Source organism: Ambystoma mexicanum, chromosome 3q, assembly GCF_040938575.1.
Source record: "Ambystoma mexicanum isolate Mex_15411 chromosome 3q, UKY_AmexF1_1, whole genome shotgun sequence".
Taxonomy (NCBI): Eukaryota; Metazoa; Chordata; class Amphibia; order Caudata; family Ambystomatidae; genus Ambystoma; species Ambystoma mexicanum.
In genome coordinates, this window is record NC_090926.1 from 297,261,552 (window position 1) to 297,277,774 (window position 16,223).

Below are 16,223 nucleotides of genomic sequence, written 5' to 3' on the forward strand. Positions count from 1 at the left end.
GTAAAGTCTGGGTCACAAGCTGATTAGGCCAGCAAGTTGGGAAAGTTTCACGAACTTTCACTGTGAGAAGTTCTCTCAATCGGGTTGGCACAGTAACCTAATATGAAGGAAAGATGTAGTTGAAGATGTTGGTTCCTGCAGATCTCACTGTTCCTGAGCCTTAGTCGTGGGGACAAGAGGGGGGACGTCAGGACTCCTACACTGCATGGGGACTGGTCAAACAAGCTGGCAAAATGGAAGATCTTCGGTTCGAGTAGCTGTCGTCATGCACACAAGCTTGTGCCCCCCACCCCTCCCTGGTTAAACCTAACCAGCTCCGAGAATGGTATCCAGGTGGCTTATGCATTGATTGGTCCCACCAACTCCAAGGAAAAAGTTGTCCTTGAAGGGAAGGGGCTTCTCTGTCGAGATGAACATGGCAATTCGAACCTGCAGCAGGTCTTCACCGGGCAAACCAACGGTCCAGGAGTTGCAGCAGCCGTCCTCCTCCAGCTAGTCTTCGTTCTTTCGTTCCAGTGTTCGACTCTAAGGCACCATTTTGAAAAACAAGGCTCCTGCGATTTTTAGCTACCGGTGTTGGCGGTCAGTGAAAATCATGGTAGTTTGTTGTAAAACCACTGCCACCAGCCATTTCGATAGGAAATGGTAGCATTTGACTACTAAATGAGTTTCTAGACACAGGGATACTAGGTAACCCATCCAGCACTCTATAGGAAGATAGTGTGGACTGGATCGAGGAATTTAAAGACTATTAAAGACAATTTAACCTTACATTCTCTGGGAAAAAGGTAGTTTATCCCAGAGAAGGTATTTAAACATTTTGGAAGTCTAAAAGACATCCCTGTGTCACTGCACTGAGGGTGCTGTGTAACGCACATGAAAAGATGATGCCTCTGGAGTTTAGTGTTCTTTGATTATGGAGTTTTAGATGGAGTAAAACACACATCAAAATACATGAGTAGGGGAAAAAAGGCTCACACTCTTTCCAGGTAAAAATATCAAGTCCTCAAAATCCAGTAAAGTTGCTGGGGGTCTCTAAGGTGAAGGGAATTAGCACATTTATGAGAATTCTCCTAACACAGTGGCCTTGATACCTCCTCAGAGATGGACATTTTGCCAGCTCCCACCCCTGGAAGCCTCAGCTGCATTCTAGCGATTTATGGCTAAGGTTGTCAGTACTCTGTGGCTTTCAGCCCCGTCCAGGTCAAAGGCCCAGTACGAGCTATGCCACATCTTGGATGATGCTCCCAAGGAGGAGACGCTCCTTCCATTCAATGTACCGGGGGTACCCGGGTTCTGGAGATTTCTGGAGATTTGGGAGAAACCTACCAAAGTTTGGTAGTTCAGGCTGCGACAGCTAGCCTGTAAACATCGACCTTCCTGTCTCTACCGTTGGACAGGGAAAGTAAGGGGTTTGATGCGGTTTATAGTCATAATGTCGAAAAAAAAATGTCGAAAATAATAATGTCGAAAATAATAATGTCGACATCCTATACTTATAATGTAAAAAGTCATTTTTTCGAAAAAAAAATGTCGACATTTTTTTTTTGACATTATGACTATAAACCCTTAAAACTATCAACACCTCACCCAACACTCCCCTGCCACCCCCCCCCCCACACCCCCCAACCACCCTTTCACCCCTCACACTCAACACATACCATTCATTTATTTATTTATTTATTAAATAAATAAACTAAAAAAGGATCATTTACTATGGGGGGGGGTCCCCCCCCAACCCCCCCTCACCCAACACCCCCCTGCCACCCCCCCCACACCCCCCAACCACCCTTTCACCCCTCATACTCAACACATACCAATTATTTATTTATTTATTTATTTATCCAATAATTAAATAAATAAAAATTGTATTTGCTATGGGGGGTCCCCCCCCAACCCCCCCTTCACCCAACACCCCCCTGCCACCCCCCCACACCCCCCCAACCACCCCTCATACTCACCACATCATATATATATTTATTTATTTATTTATGCATGCACTAAGTTAAATTTCGAAAAAATATCGAATAATGTCGACATTTTTGTTTGTCGACATTATTGTTTTTCGACATTAATTTGTCGACATTTTGACTGTCGACATTATTGATGTCGACATTATGACTGCACACCGTTTGATGCATGGGGTAAGGTTTTTACGCTAGGCAGTTTTGCACTGTGTGCCGTGCCGTGAATAGATCTTGCACCAAGGTGAAATTCTCCTATGTCCTTTGCACAGTCTGCGCCTTGAGCTGGGGATTTTGTCCCTCCACCTCCTATGCCCCAAGAGGCAGTTGTCAGTCTGCCTTAGAAAGAATGCAGGGTGCATACGCTTCCCACTAGGTCAAGGTAGAGGTGGTGCAGCTGCAACTGTCATCCCGCTGCATCCCAGGGCACAAACTCTGTGACTGGAGAGTCTCTCCCTTTTCAGCCCGGAATGGTCAAGGACCACGTCCGACACTTGGGTCCTACGGGTCATCCAGCAGGGTTATTGACTCTCATGCCTCAAGTTCCCTCTAGGCCACAGCCCTCAGGTCCCCCCTTGTCTCCTGACACCATCCTCCTGGAGAAGGTCCATTGGCTACTGTCCAAGAGCGCAATCAAACTGGCACGGCGCTCAGAAGGAGGAAGGGGGTGGTACGCCACCTATTTTCTGATGCTGAAAGGAGGATCTAGGTTTGTGTTCCATTCAGGATCTGCAGCTGTTTAACTTGTTTCTGCGCAAGGACAGGTTCAAGATGGTTACATTGGCTCAGATCCTGCATAAGTTGGGTCTGCAGTACTTGTTGGTATCGCTGGATCTGCAGGATTCCTACTTCCTGTGTTTTCTATGAATCAGCAAATGGAAGTACCCAAGGTTCCTGGTGGGCCAACATCACTACCAATTCAAAGTCCTGCTTTTCGGTCTTTCTTTGCCTCCCAGGGTTTTCACTAAGCTGCTAGCAGTGGTGGTGAGACTCCTCAGGAGGAATGGCATTAGTCTTTCTCTACCTAGACGACTGGCTCATCCGAGCTTGCTCTCGAGAGGTATTGTGGAGCATCTACTTCGCACTTGTACGCTATTGCACATCCTGGGCTTTTCCCTGAACTCCCATCCCAGTCCCTCTGATTAATTCAAGCAGTTTTGTATATTTGGCAGCTCTGTCCCGCTCAAGGACCAAGTGGCAGACATCTTTCGGATGGTCAAAGTCCTCCAGTCCCAAGAACAAGTCCCAGCCTCGCCTTTCCTTTGCCTTATGGCCTCCAGAGGCAAGGCTGCGCATGAGAACGTTGATTATCTTGCATGGTGGGCCATAGAGCACAACTTGCTGAGAGGCACTTTGTTTCATCAACCTTGGTCCCAGGTGACAGTGGTCACGGACGCTTCTGACTGGTTCGGGTGCTCACCTGCTAGATCAGACTGTGAGCTCACTTTGGTCTCCCGGTAGTCTTGGGAACCCATCAACCTGCTGTAGCTGAGGACAATTAGGCTGGCCATTTTCTTTCCTCCCCTCTGTGAAAAGCAAGACTGTGCTGGCCCTGTTGGACAACATTGTGACCATGCACTACCTCAACAAACAAGGTGGTGTGGGGTCCTTGCCTCTGTGAAGAAAAGCAATGAGACTGTGGTTCTGGGTTGTGGAAAAGGGTCTCTCCAATGCTGGCTCATATGGCCGCATGAGAGGATGTCGGAGCGGATGCCTTCAGCACAGACTTCGGCCTCCCATGAGTGGGAGCTCTGTCAGGAAGTTCTGGGGGGAGATCTCCTTTTGGGGGAACCTTTAAACAGACCTTTTGCTTCCAGTATCAACGGGAAGTGCAGTTGTCCTGTTCGTGGGAATTGCCTTGTCCAGGTTCTCTGGGGGATGAACCGACAGTGAAGTGAACTTTCAACCTTCTTTATACGTCCTTGCCGATCCCTGTCATTGCACTGGTTCGCAGGAGTTTGCGCCTGTTCGGGACCACGTTGATCCTGTTTGCTCTGGACTGGGCACGGGGTAGCATGGTATCTGAAATTGCTGGACATGGCCATATGCCCTCCCTGGTGCCTCCCTAGGAGAGTCGACTTAGTTTCCCAATTGGGGGTGTGGGGTACTCGCCCGAACTTCAACAGCCTGAACCTTCTATGCTTGGCTACTGAGAGGAGGAGTGTGGCACTTGTTCGGCGATATCCTCAATGTGCTACTTTCAGCTAGGAGGCCCACTATCCATTCATGACTGCAGGTGGTGTACATTTTCGATTTGGTGCCAAGAGCATCTGAATCCCTTATCCTGTCCACTATATACTTTTAGATTTTCTCCTATCCTTGTCCCAAGTGAAACTGCAAATTGGCACTGTAAAGAGTTACCTCGCCGCTATTTTGGTTTTCAAAAGGTCCCGGATCAGTGCTCGTTCTTCATAATCCCCACTGTTATGTAGTTTTCGTGGGATTTGTGTAACCAGTTTCCTGCCGGCCAGTTTATGGTTCCGGCGTGGGATTCAAATTTTGGTTTGACATTCTTTATGGGGGCTCAGTTTGAGCCCCTCCATTCCTGTCCTATTATGTTGCTCACTCTTGAGGTGATTTTCCTGTATGCCATCACTCCCGCGAGGCATGCGAGTAAGCTCCAGGCGTTGCCCGTTTTACCTCCCCATTTGTTTTTATCCACAGAGAAGGTGACTTTGAGAGTGAGGTTCCCCTTTCTTCTGAAAGCTGTCACGGATTCCCATCTCTCTCAGATGATCCATCTTCCTTAGTTTTTTCCACCATCACCCTTCCAAGGCAGAGGAATGACTCCATCGACTGGACCCAGTGCGAGCCCTTACGTGTAGCATACTAGCGAGGCTAGGAAAGAACAGCTTTTCATTGCTTATGTTGTTGCTCATGCTGGCTGGGCTGTGACCAAACGGACCCTGTAATGGTAAATCATTCTCTGCATTTCAGAATGCTACGATCTGTCTAGGAAGGATGTGCCTGAGGGTATCCGAGCTCCATCTACAAGTGGAGTTCCTGTCCTGAACATTTGCCAGGCGGCAATGTGGGTGTCTTTCCACACGTTTGCTAAGCATTACTGCTTGGTTCTTCTTGCAGGCCAGAATTCCTGTTTTTGTGGGGCAGCCCTCCAGAGTTCGTGTTTAGGTGGTATCCTTGCTTCCTACAGCCTCCAGATTTCTGGTGTCTGTCATAGATGAGGAATCTGTGGGAGAAGAATCCATTAGAAGATGAAATTACTTGCCTCTCAGTAATGTTCTTTCTTATGGATGTTCCTCTCAGATTCCTCATCGCCCTCCCAACCTGTCCCTCTTGGCAGAAAGCTTGTACACCATTGGTTCTATATTCCCTCAGCGTCGGAGTGCTAGGGAAACAGGTGGAACTATTCAGCGCCTCAATATATTCTGGCCTCAACGTCCATTGAGTAGCAGTGTTGGGCAGATAACGCGCTACGCCACCTGGCACCTGTAACTTTTTTACAACAGTTTTAGGAATATCCTACATTAGGAATCCATGGGATGAACAGCGCTCAGAAAAAACATTACTGAGAGCCAAGTCATTTGTTATTATACCCCACAGGTGCAGCTGCTGCAATAATCAACCCCAAGGAAGACCACAGAACACCCCATGGAAAGATTAGAGATTGGTAGAGGGACCCGGGTAAATTGTTGCAGGACAGGAGGCCCCATAATGCTAGTCTATGGGGAATCTCGGTTAGGACTCAACTAACCGGAATCGCTACCATTTGACCTGGGGAACATCGGTTACATGTCTAACGACCCCTTTTATGTAGAATGATTTTATACAAAACTTTTATAACGAAAACATTGTTTTGTGGGGTGTGTCATGTCCAGCTTGAGAATACCTGCAGGAGTGACGCTAGCCCACCAGATCTCCCCCCTCAAGTCTGCCGGCATAAAAATCTCTGTGTAAAGTCTTCCTTGAGTTTTCTGATTGCTAACTTTCTTTTTTCTGCTAAAGCCACTAATGTTTCCAACTGTTACTTTTTAATAATGTAGTTTTATTTAATTGAGTCTTTTTTCTTTTTTTTTGCCACACAACTTCCAAATACTTGGTACTGTCTTTCCTTAAGTTTTCATGAAGAATATGCTTGTTTCGTGCTGCTTAACCCTTGTTTTCTTCTATTATGAGAGTTATGTGCACATTAACTCATGAAACCGCTTCTTGCCTTGGTTTCAGTTAATTTTGTACATAAGCGCGACTTTGCGCCGTTTAAACTTGCATTCAAGGATTGATCTCTAACTTTGCGCAAGTCTGTGCTGTCTTTTAACTTAACTTCCTAACGTCTTAATTAACAATTCTAAAAACAAAGAATCACCATAAACGTTGCTGCCGCGAAGACAGCTGTTCACCCTCCGATTCAAATCTCCTCAGAAATATGCACGGCGTGTACGCTTATGTCTGAGGGTCCTTTCCTCGAAAGCGAAGACCGACGACCTACGCGTATTAAAACACAAACGAAAGGTAACTTGAAGTTAGTTGATTGCTAAACAGTTTTTAAAGGATTAGTGTTACACGACCGCTTCCTGGAAGAGGTACAAGTAATCCTGCAGCTTTCTGATGATCAGACTTGGCACAAATACAAATTTCACAAGTTCTCAAATAATTTTCTCTGTCTTCACGCATTTCCTTCCACCAAAATTCTCTGCGTAATAATTCAAGAGTCTTCTTAATCCTGGATGCCAAGCCAACGGTGAATGATGACAATCCTTCAATGCTTCTTCCCGTAACTCTTCAGAAGTTAAATACAATTTGCATCCTCGTAAGGTAGCCCTTCTTTTATCTGACGTACCGGATCCTCTGCTTTCCATTCCAAAAGCTGCTCAACGGACATCTGTTGTTGGATCCGCTCGAATCCTTCACCTTCCGTATCTCTCCTACAATTAAATTATTTTCCGCAAGCAAAGGCATTGGTGCACTAAGGTTATACCTAGCACTTCTTGGAATACACAGAGACAACGCATCTGCCTTCCCATTCTGACGCCCTGGTTTACACATGATGCCAAAATCATATTCAGTGAAAAATAAGAACCAACGCAATTCTCTAGGAGTCAAAGTTCTTGGCGAACGAAGAAAAATCTAATTCCTGTGATTAGTTAAGATCCGTGACTCGATGTCTCCCAGGAGATAATGCCTCCATTCCACAAAAGCTGCCTTGGTGGCCAATGGTTCCCTGTCTGAAATCGTATAGTTCCTTTCAGCCGGAGAAAGTCTTTTGGAAAAGAACGCCATGGGATGAAGTTGCCCAGTTGTCTGACGTTGAGACAGCACAGCTCCCATAGCACACAGAAAAAAGGCTGTTCAACATCCGGATGCAACAAAATAGGTCCCTTTACAAATGTTCCCTTCAAAAATGGAAAAGCCCTTTCTGCTTTCTCACTCCATTTTAAATGTAATTCCTTTCTTCAGCATCCTGGTTATTGGAGTAACTACCTGCGAAATATTTGAATGAATCTGCGATAAAAATGTGCAAAACCGATGAAACTTTGTATGTCTTTCACTGTCGTGGGTTGTGGCCAGTCCTTCATGGCCATAATCTTGGCTGAGTCCTTTATAAGTCCTTCAGGGGAAAGCACAAACCCCAAAAATTCTACATGATCAGTATGAAACTGGCTCTTTTCGAGTTTCTTAAATAGATGATTTTCCCTCAACTTGATTAATACCTTCTTGACATGTTCTAAATGCTGATCATGTTCTTTAGAAAAAATCAAAGCGTCGTTTTTATAAACCACCAGGAAGAAATCTAAAAATTCTCAAAGTACTTGATTGATGAAAAATTGAAAAGCTGCTGGAGCGTTAGAGGCCAAATGGCATGACTTGATATTCGAAAAATCCGTAGCGAGTTCTAAATGCAGTCTTCCACTAGTCACCTTGTCGAATTCTCACCAGATGGTAGGCCCCTCTAAATTCTAACTTAGTAAATATCTTGGCTCCCTGGATCCCATCAAGCATGACTGAAATCAGTGGTAGGGGATATCGATTCTTGATGGTAATTCTATTCTTTTTAGGCACAAAAAATAAGGGCGATGCTGCAGGTGACTGTGAATCTCGAATAAAATGCTTTGCGAGATTTTCCTCCAAGTACTCCTTCAAATGCTTTTTCTTTCTCTGTTAGAGCATACATTCAGCCACAAGGAATTGACGCCCCATCTTACAGATCTATCTTGCAGTCATACGGGGGATGAGGATGTAATTCACAAGCTTCCTGCTTACTGAACACATCCTGGAATTCCTGATAATTTTCTGGCAAGACTGGTATTAGCCACCATCTGTCCTCGTCCAGCGAATGGCGGGAATCTGTTTGGAGTGTGTGGACATCTTGCCACGAAGTGAGTTCCGCCTCCGCAGTACAAACACAAATTCTCCTTGCGCCTTCTATGTTTTTCTTCTTTGGTCAATGGTGCCCTGATTTGACTTTCACGCACAGGACCCCTTACTTCCTTCCCAACCTGATCTACCTTGGGTCATTCACTCCTACTCCAAACTCTGCCTTCAGGAAATGTCTCCTCTTTTCAGACCTCTCAGTTAATCTAACATCTAATTGAATGACTAAAGTTATTAAATCTTCACTCGAGGTTGGTATCTCTACTATTGTTGCCAATGCATCCTTTAATTCCTCTTATAATCTGTGAAAAAGTGAAGCTCTTCTCTTCAGGCCACCCTCTTGCCTGTGCTATGGCCTGCAGCTGAGTGATGTAAGCTACCAGCTCTCTACTTCCGTGACGTAACTCCAATAACTCCATCTACACTCAGAGATGACGTTCTCCTGTCAAACATTTTACTAAACTCACACTTAAACTCTGTGTAACTCTGCCGCTCCCTTTTCCACCAAAGGAACCGACCAAGCAGCCGCCTCCCCCGTTAGATAAGATATCGGGAACACCACTTTTGAGGTTCCCGTGGGAAAAGGCTCTGGTCTGCACAAAAAGTATAATTCACATTGCATTGAAAAGGATTTGTATTTCTTCAAATCTCCACCAAATCTTTCTGGGGGTGCTAAAGGTGTGGAATCTAAAGATATTCCGGGAGTTACATTTATTTTTTTAGTTTCTCCAGACGCACGTGTCTACCACTCTAAGCCTCCCTCCTGATTCAAAACTGGTGGCTCCCTGTCCATTTCCTTACTCAATTTTGATGGACCTGGGGCCTCAGACTTGTGATCGAAACTGCTTCATTCCTCCATCTTTACTCATAGAGATAAGATTTCATTTCTAGCCCCCTATAAATCCTCCTTGATCTCCATCAACGTCTTTCCTAAAACACTCAAACTCAACTGACTCTGGGTCCATCTTTACTCAGGCAGGATTAGTTACGTGGGATTTTCATTCTGTCAGGTCCAGCTATAGAATTCTTGCAGGATTGATGATAGCCCACCAGACAACAACCCCCCACCCCTCCAAGTCTGCAGGCCTAACCATCTCTGTAAAGAAATAACCATCAAGCTGGCAAACCCAAGGGGAAAGGGGAAGTTGAAAAAATAACAAATGCCGATCTTCTCTTGCACCCTCTTCTTCTGCTTCCTTCTTGGACTGGATAGTTCAGTAAGACCTAGAAGGTAATCGCAACAAGTTACAACCTGCACTGCCTTCTTATCCTCCTGAATGCCTTAGATTTTCTATTACCACCCACTTCCCTTTAATACCTGCAGCCTATGCTTTCGGTGCTGATGGGCTCTTGCTTATTTGAAATGTTGCTGCTGTATTCTTTGAAAGTCTTGCTTGAGGTTTCTGATTGCTAATTTTCTTTTTTCTGCTAAGTTTAGAACTGGTACCTTTTCAATAATGTAGATTTATTTAATTGTCTTTTTGTTTTTTCTTTTGCCACACAATTTCCAAATACTTGGTACTGTCTTTCCTTGAGTTTTCATGAAGAATATGCATGTTTCGTGCTGCTTAACCCTTGTTTTATTCTATTATGAGGGTTATGTGCACATTAGCTCATGAAATTGCTTCTTGCCTTGGTTTCAGTTAATTTTGTACATAAGCGCGAGTTTGCGCCGTTTAAACTTGCGCAAAGCTAGAGATCAATCCTCTAATGCAAGTCTGTGCTGTCTATTAACTTACCATCTTAATTAACAATTCGAAAAACAAAGAATCACCATAAACGTTGCTGCCGGCTTGCCACGAAGACAGCTGTTCACCCTCCGATTCAAATCTCCTCACAGAGAGAGATGCATGTACGCTTACGTCTGAGGGTCCTTTCCTTGAAAGCGAAGGCTGACGAGGTACGCGTATTAAAACACAAACTAAAGGTAACTTGATGTTAGTTGATTTGCTATACAATTTTTAAAGGATTAGTGTTACACGGCAGCCTCCGACCGCATGCCCAAGTTAATACGTTACACCACAGAACTGGAACGCTGAAACAAGTTGCTTTTCACTACACGCGTGATGCTGGCTGATGACTGTTTTCTTAAAACATTTAGCACTTCCTTATTTACAATAAATTACATGCAACCCATACAGTTCAGCGCTTGAAAGAGTTCATATAAACCTTTACTTTTTCCTTCAAATAAGTTTATGAAAACATTCTAAACAAACTGGGATTGTTTTGCACTTAGCTTTCTTCATCTGTAGCTGCTTTTTGTATTTTTGACACTTGCTTCTCTGAGGTTATCTTAAGTTTCACTCTGGTACTTCTTCGGGAACTAAGAAAACTGCAACCTGCTCCATTGATAATAAGAAAGAAAGGCAGTTTAGAATTCTGAAAAGAATTCCAAACTACCTCACCTCTAGCCCCAGCCTTTCAATGCTGCTGAGCTGTGCCTCCACCTTGCCACTCTTCCACTTCCAAATAGAATGTTTTAAACATGAGCTGTAGTGTGGAACCTTGACAGTGTATAAGTAGTGTTGGACCCTGACTGACGGGGGGGGAGGGAGGATAACCCCCCTCTCAACCCCCCGTTTCCCACCCCTAAAAACCCACCCCAACCGTTTCCCACATATATGTTCTCCTTATGAGTTTTCATTTTAAAAGTTTCGGTTTAAAAGCATGTCTTCATAAAAGATTAGTTATAAAGACTGCATACCGGGAACATCCAGTGGTGAATATCGTGAATAATCTCCCTTCCTTGGGACCCAAGGTAAGTACGCATGCTGGTGGATTTGCCGGAAACTGCTCCTGTGACCCACAACAACCTGGCAAGTAAATAGCTCTTCTCCAGAGGTGTGGTTTTCAGTATCTGATTCGCAGGACCATGGCACCCTTAACCGATGATGAATTCAGAGATACGTGAGATGAACAGAGGCTCTTTCTATGACGTCTACCTTCAATCCTAGAGCAAAAGATTGCATTAAGAAGAATCCAGAAAGAAGGGAGAACAGTCTGCTCCCAGCAGCAGGACGTACAAAAGGCAGCCGAATGGGAGCAATAGGCCCCAGGACGGAGACAACAGCTCGAGGCAGCATCGAATGGCTTAACCCCAGTGTCTCTGGGTCTCCAAGAAATATATGTACTTGACTTCTGGCATAAAATAAAAACTGAATAATGCCAAGCCACTGCTGCTTCCCGAAGCTAGGCTAGCACTCCAAAAATATTCTAATATTAAGAATAGTATTGCCAGATGAGGCCCGTTTAACCAACCAAAACAGCAGGAATCAGCGAGTAACTATGCAGCAGGACGGCGGATCTGCCACCTCCATGTTCTGGGACAAAGCAGCAAGAGAGCGGTTAGGGGCAGAGCAGTACCTAAATGCCCCTGTGAAGGGGGTTTGGCCAAAAGCCAGCCAATCACAAAAGGTGCTGTGTGCAGAAGCTGATGGCCAATCCTACTGGTTCGCCATTGGGACTGCCACTCAGCCAAGGCCACCCCCACAGGAAGTGAGAGGGCTAGTCTAGCTACTTCTACTAGCCTAAAACATTTAGGACCAGTATGGAGGCTGCCATGATGGGCTCACAAAGAGCCCACGTGATCAGACAGGCCATTTTTGAGGCCACCTTGATAAAGGGAAGTCCTAGAAAACAAAATGAGTGGGAGCAGGATTAAAATTAAAAAGAGAAAATGTGTACACCAATGGCTACCACAACGGTGCATTGGGCTACCAATGTGTGAAATTGGCTTGCACCCATGGTGAAGCTAAAGTTAAAACGCAGCCACCACCGACCTATTCCCTAAAACGAACATACAATGACACAATCACTCTAAGGCAGAAATACCATATACCTTTTTAATAGGTAAAAAGGGACACAATGGGCCTCATTACAAGTTTGCTAGTCCGGTACCAACGGTGCCGGTAAGCTACCGGCACCGTTGTTAGCGGACTGGCAAACTACGAGTTCTGCTAGCTGGTGCTTGACCTGGCGGACGGAACGGCACCCACTTGCAGAGCTTGACGGATGCACCGGCACCATTCATAAATGGTGCCGGTGCATCAGTCCTCCCCATTCCCATAGTCGAATGGAATGGGGAGTAATTTGTTCCGGCACCCGGCAATGGGGAATTACCGGGACTGCCAGGGCTGTAATGCCCTAGTAATTCACCACAGCTACCGCCAGGGTCATAATAAGGCCCAATGGCAGGGGGACTTCAGGGGGGGGGAATCCTTCTGTCCAACAAAATATGAAGGAATTTTAAGAAACGGGGAGGTGGCAGCAAAAGGTTAAAGATACCCAAAAAGGCACCCTAGAATCTCCAAATTCGGAATTCTGGCTTATGTAGTACCATGGATCCTAAGGTTTTGTAACAGTGTTTCAAACCCTTTTATTATCAACATATCAATTTCCTAACTGTACTTACTCTCTTGACTTGGTTCACTCCTACAATGTACTGAAACTAATCTAAAAATGTATTCTAAATGTTAGTGCAGAGCACACCAAACTGATTGTCTATATAGAAGCAGTGCATTTTTGGTTGTTACATGTGGTTTTTCATTGCTAGGTTTAAATAAATCTGCTGAATTAAGAGTGCACTGTGTACTTACCTTGACCCTTCACCACTCCCACACTAGCTGCTCAGTCATACTACCCAGATAGTTTGACTACACTTTAGCATCTTTCTCTGTTCACCAGAATGGGATGGCTTCTGAGAATCTCCACAGGGATGATTCTGGAAATCTATCAACAGCATCTGCATGCACTGCAAGATTATTATTTTGAATCCTTCGCCAGATGGTTTTATAAAAAACTCATCACCCACACTTTACATGCATCCTCCAATCGCTGACCTGTACATGTATTGATCTTAATGGCAGCTCACCACCACCACCACCACCATAATGCTGGGGAGAAATGGCCAGTTAGGACGTGGCCCTGCATCCTTACTCACTCTGACTGTAGACCCTGCCAATAATACAAAGCAGAGGTGTGAAGAGCATGCACCAGCAGGACCTCCTCTTTCCACCGACATACACTTAAGGGCCCTAAAGAAAGAGGCAGTTGGGGGAGGGAGGACGGGGGGGTGTAAGGCAGAAGGATTTATAAAATATCATACAGCTTTGTCTGATAGTTCAGCGGTCTATCTGGAGTAGCCACGATTTGACACTTCACACTAGCACAAAGGACTTTTAAATGGCCCTGGCTGGTACCCCTATAGTAACATTTGACCCACTAGTCGCTGCTGTCAGATGCTTTTGCTGTACCATCTACCAAAGGGTGCTATTGCCATTTGGCACATTTCACTTGGCTAATAGTGCCACAGGTAATCATCAGCTTTATAGCATGTGAGTGCTGGACATGTAGATCAATTGCTTTATCATTTTGTTTTAATTTTACCCTGAGGCCTTTGATTGCAACCTGAAGTTTTTGCTCATGCATTGACCCGTGGAAGTCCTTGACTTTTGAATTTGCATTTCCCTCAAGTACTTGAGATCCCTTCCGAAGAGAAGCCGTCCAGTTTTTCCCAAAACACCTCAAGCGCGGGCAATGGAAGCAGCAAGAAAGCAACTGAATACTGAGGCGATGCTTGCTGGTCACCTGCAAGCAGTCACTGAAGCATCAAATGTAGAGCCCCCTAAGGTACGTTCCAAAGAGAAGGTCTAATAAACTTCTCTTTGTGGGAGTGTGAAGGTCTTTATTCTGAGATGTCTGCTAGAGCTCCTTCTTTTTGTTTGTTGTTCCTAAACAAATGTCCTTTGTGATGTCTGTGCATGTTGTCACAGTCTAACGACTGACTTTTCCGGGCACTTACTATGTGATATGCACCCATTCACTCTCATAGTCCCATCCCTAAAAATTGTTCATATGTAAAGTTTGTCACAACTCTATACATCCATTGTAGGGATTAGTCTACTATAACAGACAGCAGAGGCTGCAATTTCAGCGAGGTCTTTCTCCCTTCTGTGTTTTTCAACATATTTTATTTGGTAAAATGGGTTTGCGAAAACCAGCACACACCATTCACTGCTTCTAGTACTGTTGGAATAATGGGTGTGTAAGACTGGGTGGGAAACATCCTTGCACCAGAAACGTACAGCTGCCATGAAGCTAATGGTCAGTTGGCTTGCTGTTGGGTATCTGGTCTCACTGTGCAATTTCCAGAAGTTGCCCATGGCTTGCAAATAAAAACACCCTTGAAAGTGCATTTCTACCTCCACAAAGTTGTTTGAGTGCCCTGTAACTAGTTACTAGTTAGTCTCTTGTCCGGCCAAATGTGAGACCTATGTTGATGCTGAAGACGTTGGGAGAATGTCATGCAAGAGCTGCTTGTAAGCTAGAATTTAAATTTCTGCTGGTGCAGAAAATGAATAGCGTCACTTAAAAATATGAAGGAATCTGATTTAAAATATAATTTTAATGCATTTCTACCTCTACCATCAGCAAAGGTTTTGCTTTTAAAAAAAAAATAAAAATGTTATTCTATACTGAAGTTGTGATGTTCATAGTTTTTGTGAACCTCCATTCCATTTAAATTACCCCTACTTATTTTGGGCAGATAGCTCACTGAGCTAAGCATTCGCCCTGGAGATGGCTCCAGCCTGCCCTGCACAAGTTTGAATCTCGACAAAGCTGACCCAGCCCTTTATCGGTCTGAGATAAATAAAATGAGTACTATTAAATTGGGTAGTATTACCAACCATTACAGTGCTTACCATTGGGAGGGTTCTAGCTTTAAGTGCTATATAAAAATGATTGGGGTATTAATATTCTACTAGCCCTCATTGTTTCTTCTCTGCACAAATGGTGCCTCCCTTTCTGTGAGTAAACAGCTTCAGACTTTTGTCTTCCTATTTCAGTCCTCAAGTCGTGTCACATGGTCCAATGGCTTGTCCCCTCAGTCCGCATCGCAAGACCTCCTTGGGACCCCAGATGATGAAGCAGCTGTCCCACTTGTGAGTAATTACACAGTAGAGTTCTTGCCAGAGGAAACACCCAAAGTGTGTTTTTAGATGGGCCAGAACCAAAGTTTGTTTTGCACCGCAGGTGGGAGGGTACATGGCTGTGTGTACCTTGACAGGTATTCACTTTGGTGTTTGTACCTCACTGTGATGTGCTTGTGTGTAAACTACAGGAAACACACAATGCTTGGAGTGCTATATTATGTAGATTTTCTCGATTGTCATTTCCTGCTAAGTGATGATAGGATCTGCAGGGGATTAGAGGTGACTTGTTTATATTAAATGGTGAAAATAAATACTTTGAATGGATATTCAATGCCCCTCAAAGGCGGAATCGTCAAGTGTTCCTTCTTTGAAGTTCCCAGAAGGCCATCATGCCTACACCGCATGCCGGACCATTGCACAGGAGGACGGGGTTCCCTATTCAAGATCTGCATCAGCTGCAGTTTGAGGAATGTTTTCTTGAAGTACAAGCATTCCATGTGCCTTTATTGTCTTTACCCAACGCAAAAGGAGGAGGATTGCGAGATATTGTTGTGGCTTTACCAAGCGCACTATGAAGGATCGGCACATCAAACTGGCGGTGTGGCTCAAAGCCAGGGCCTCTACCCAGTGTGGTTTATGGGGGCATGCCTCATCGGGATCCAGCCACCCAGAGCGGGCTTCTAAGTCCTTTGAGGGCGCTCCATTTGTGGGGGCCTAAGACGAGGCCAAGCACAGAGAGTCTGTTTCCGTCAGGGCCGCTGCGCAAGCGTGTCCCGCGACGGCCAAGGTGCGTTCATCATCTCCATCGTCCTCAATCTCCAGCTATCACTCCAGTTCGTCGAAGAGAAAGTCAGCTACCCTAGGGAAGTTGCGAGAGAAACCGGAGAAGGCCAAACAGGACAAGGTGTCTGACCTTCCCGTGAAGGCCCAGATGATCCAGGCTAAATCATCCTGATCTATCGAGCTGGTGGTGGCCGCCACTTCAAAGGTGAAATGC

At 45.0% G+C, this 16,223-nt stretch overlaps 1 protein-coding gene across 2 annotated transcripts in view; it reads left to right on the plus strand.

Moving 5' to 3' along the window:
- The window catches only part of TROAP (trophinin associated protein), a 530,766-nt gene that overhangs the window by 297,334 nt on the left and 217,209 nt on the right, over positions 1-16,223 (plus strand). For both annotated transcript variants that reach the window (XM_069653825.1, XM_069653826.1), the window contains exons 14-15: positions 13,767-13,922; positions 15,140-15,235. In XM_069653825.1, the coding sequence (XP_069509926.1) occupies positions 13,767-13,922; positions 15,140-15,235 (252 nt within the window). The remainder of the gene's footprint in view (positions 1-13,766; positions 13,923-15,139; positions 15,236-16,223) is intronic.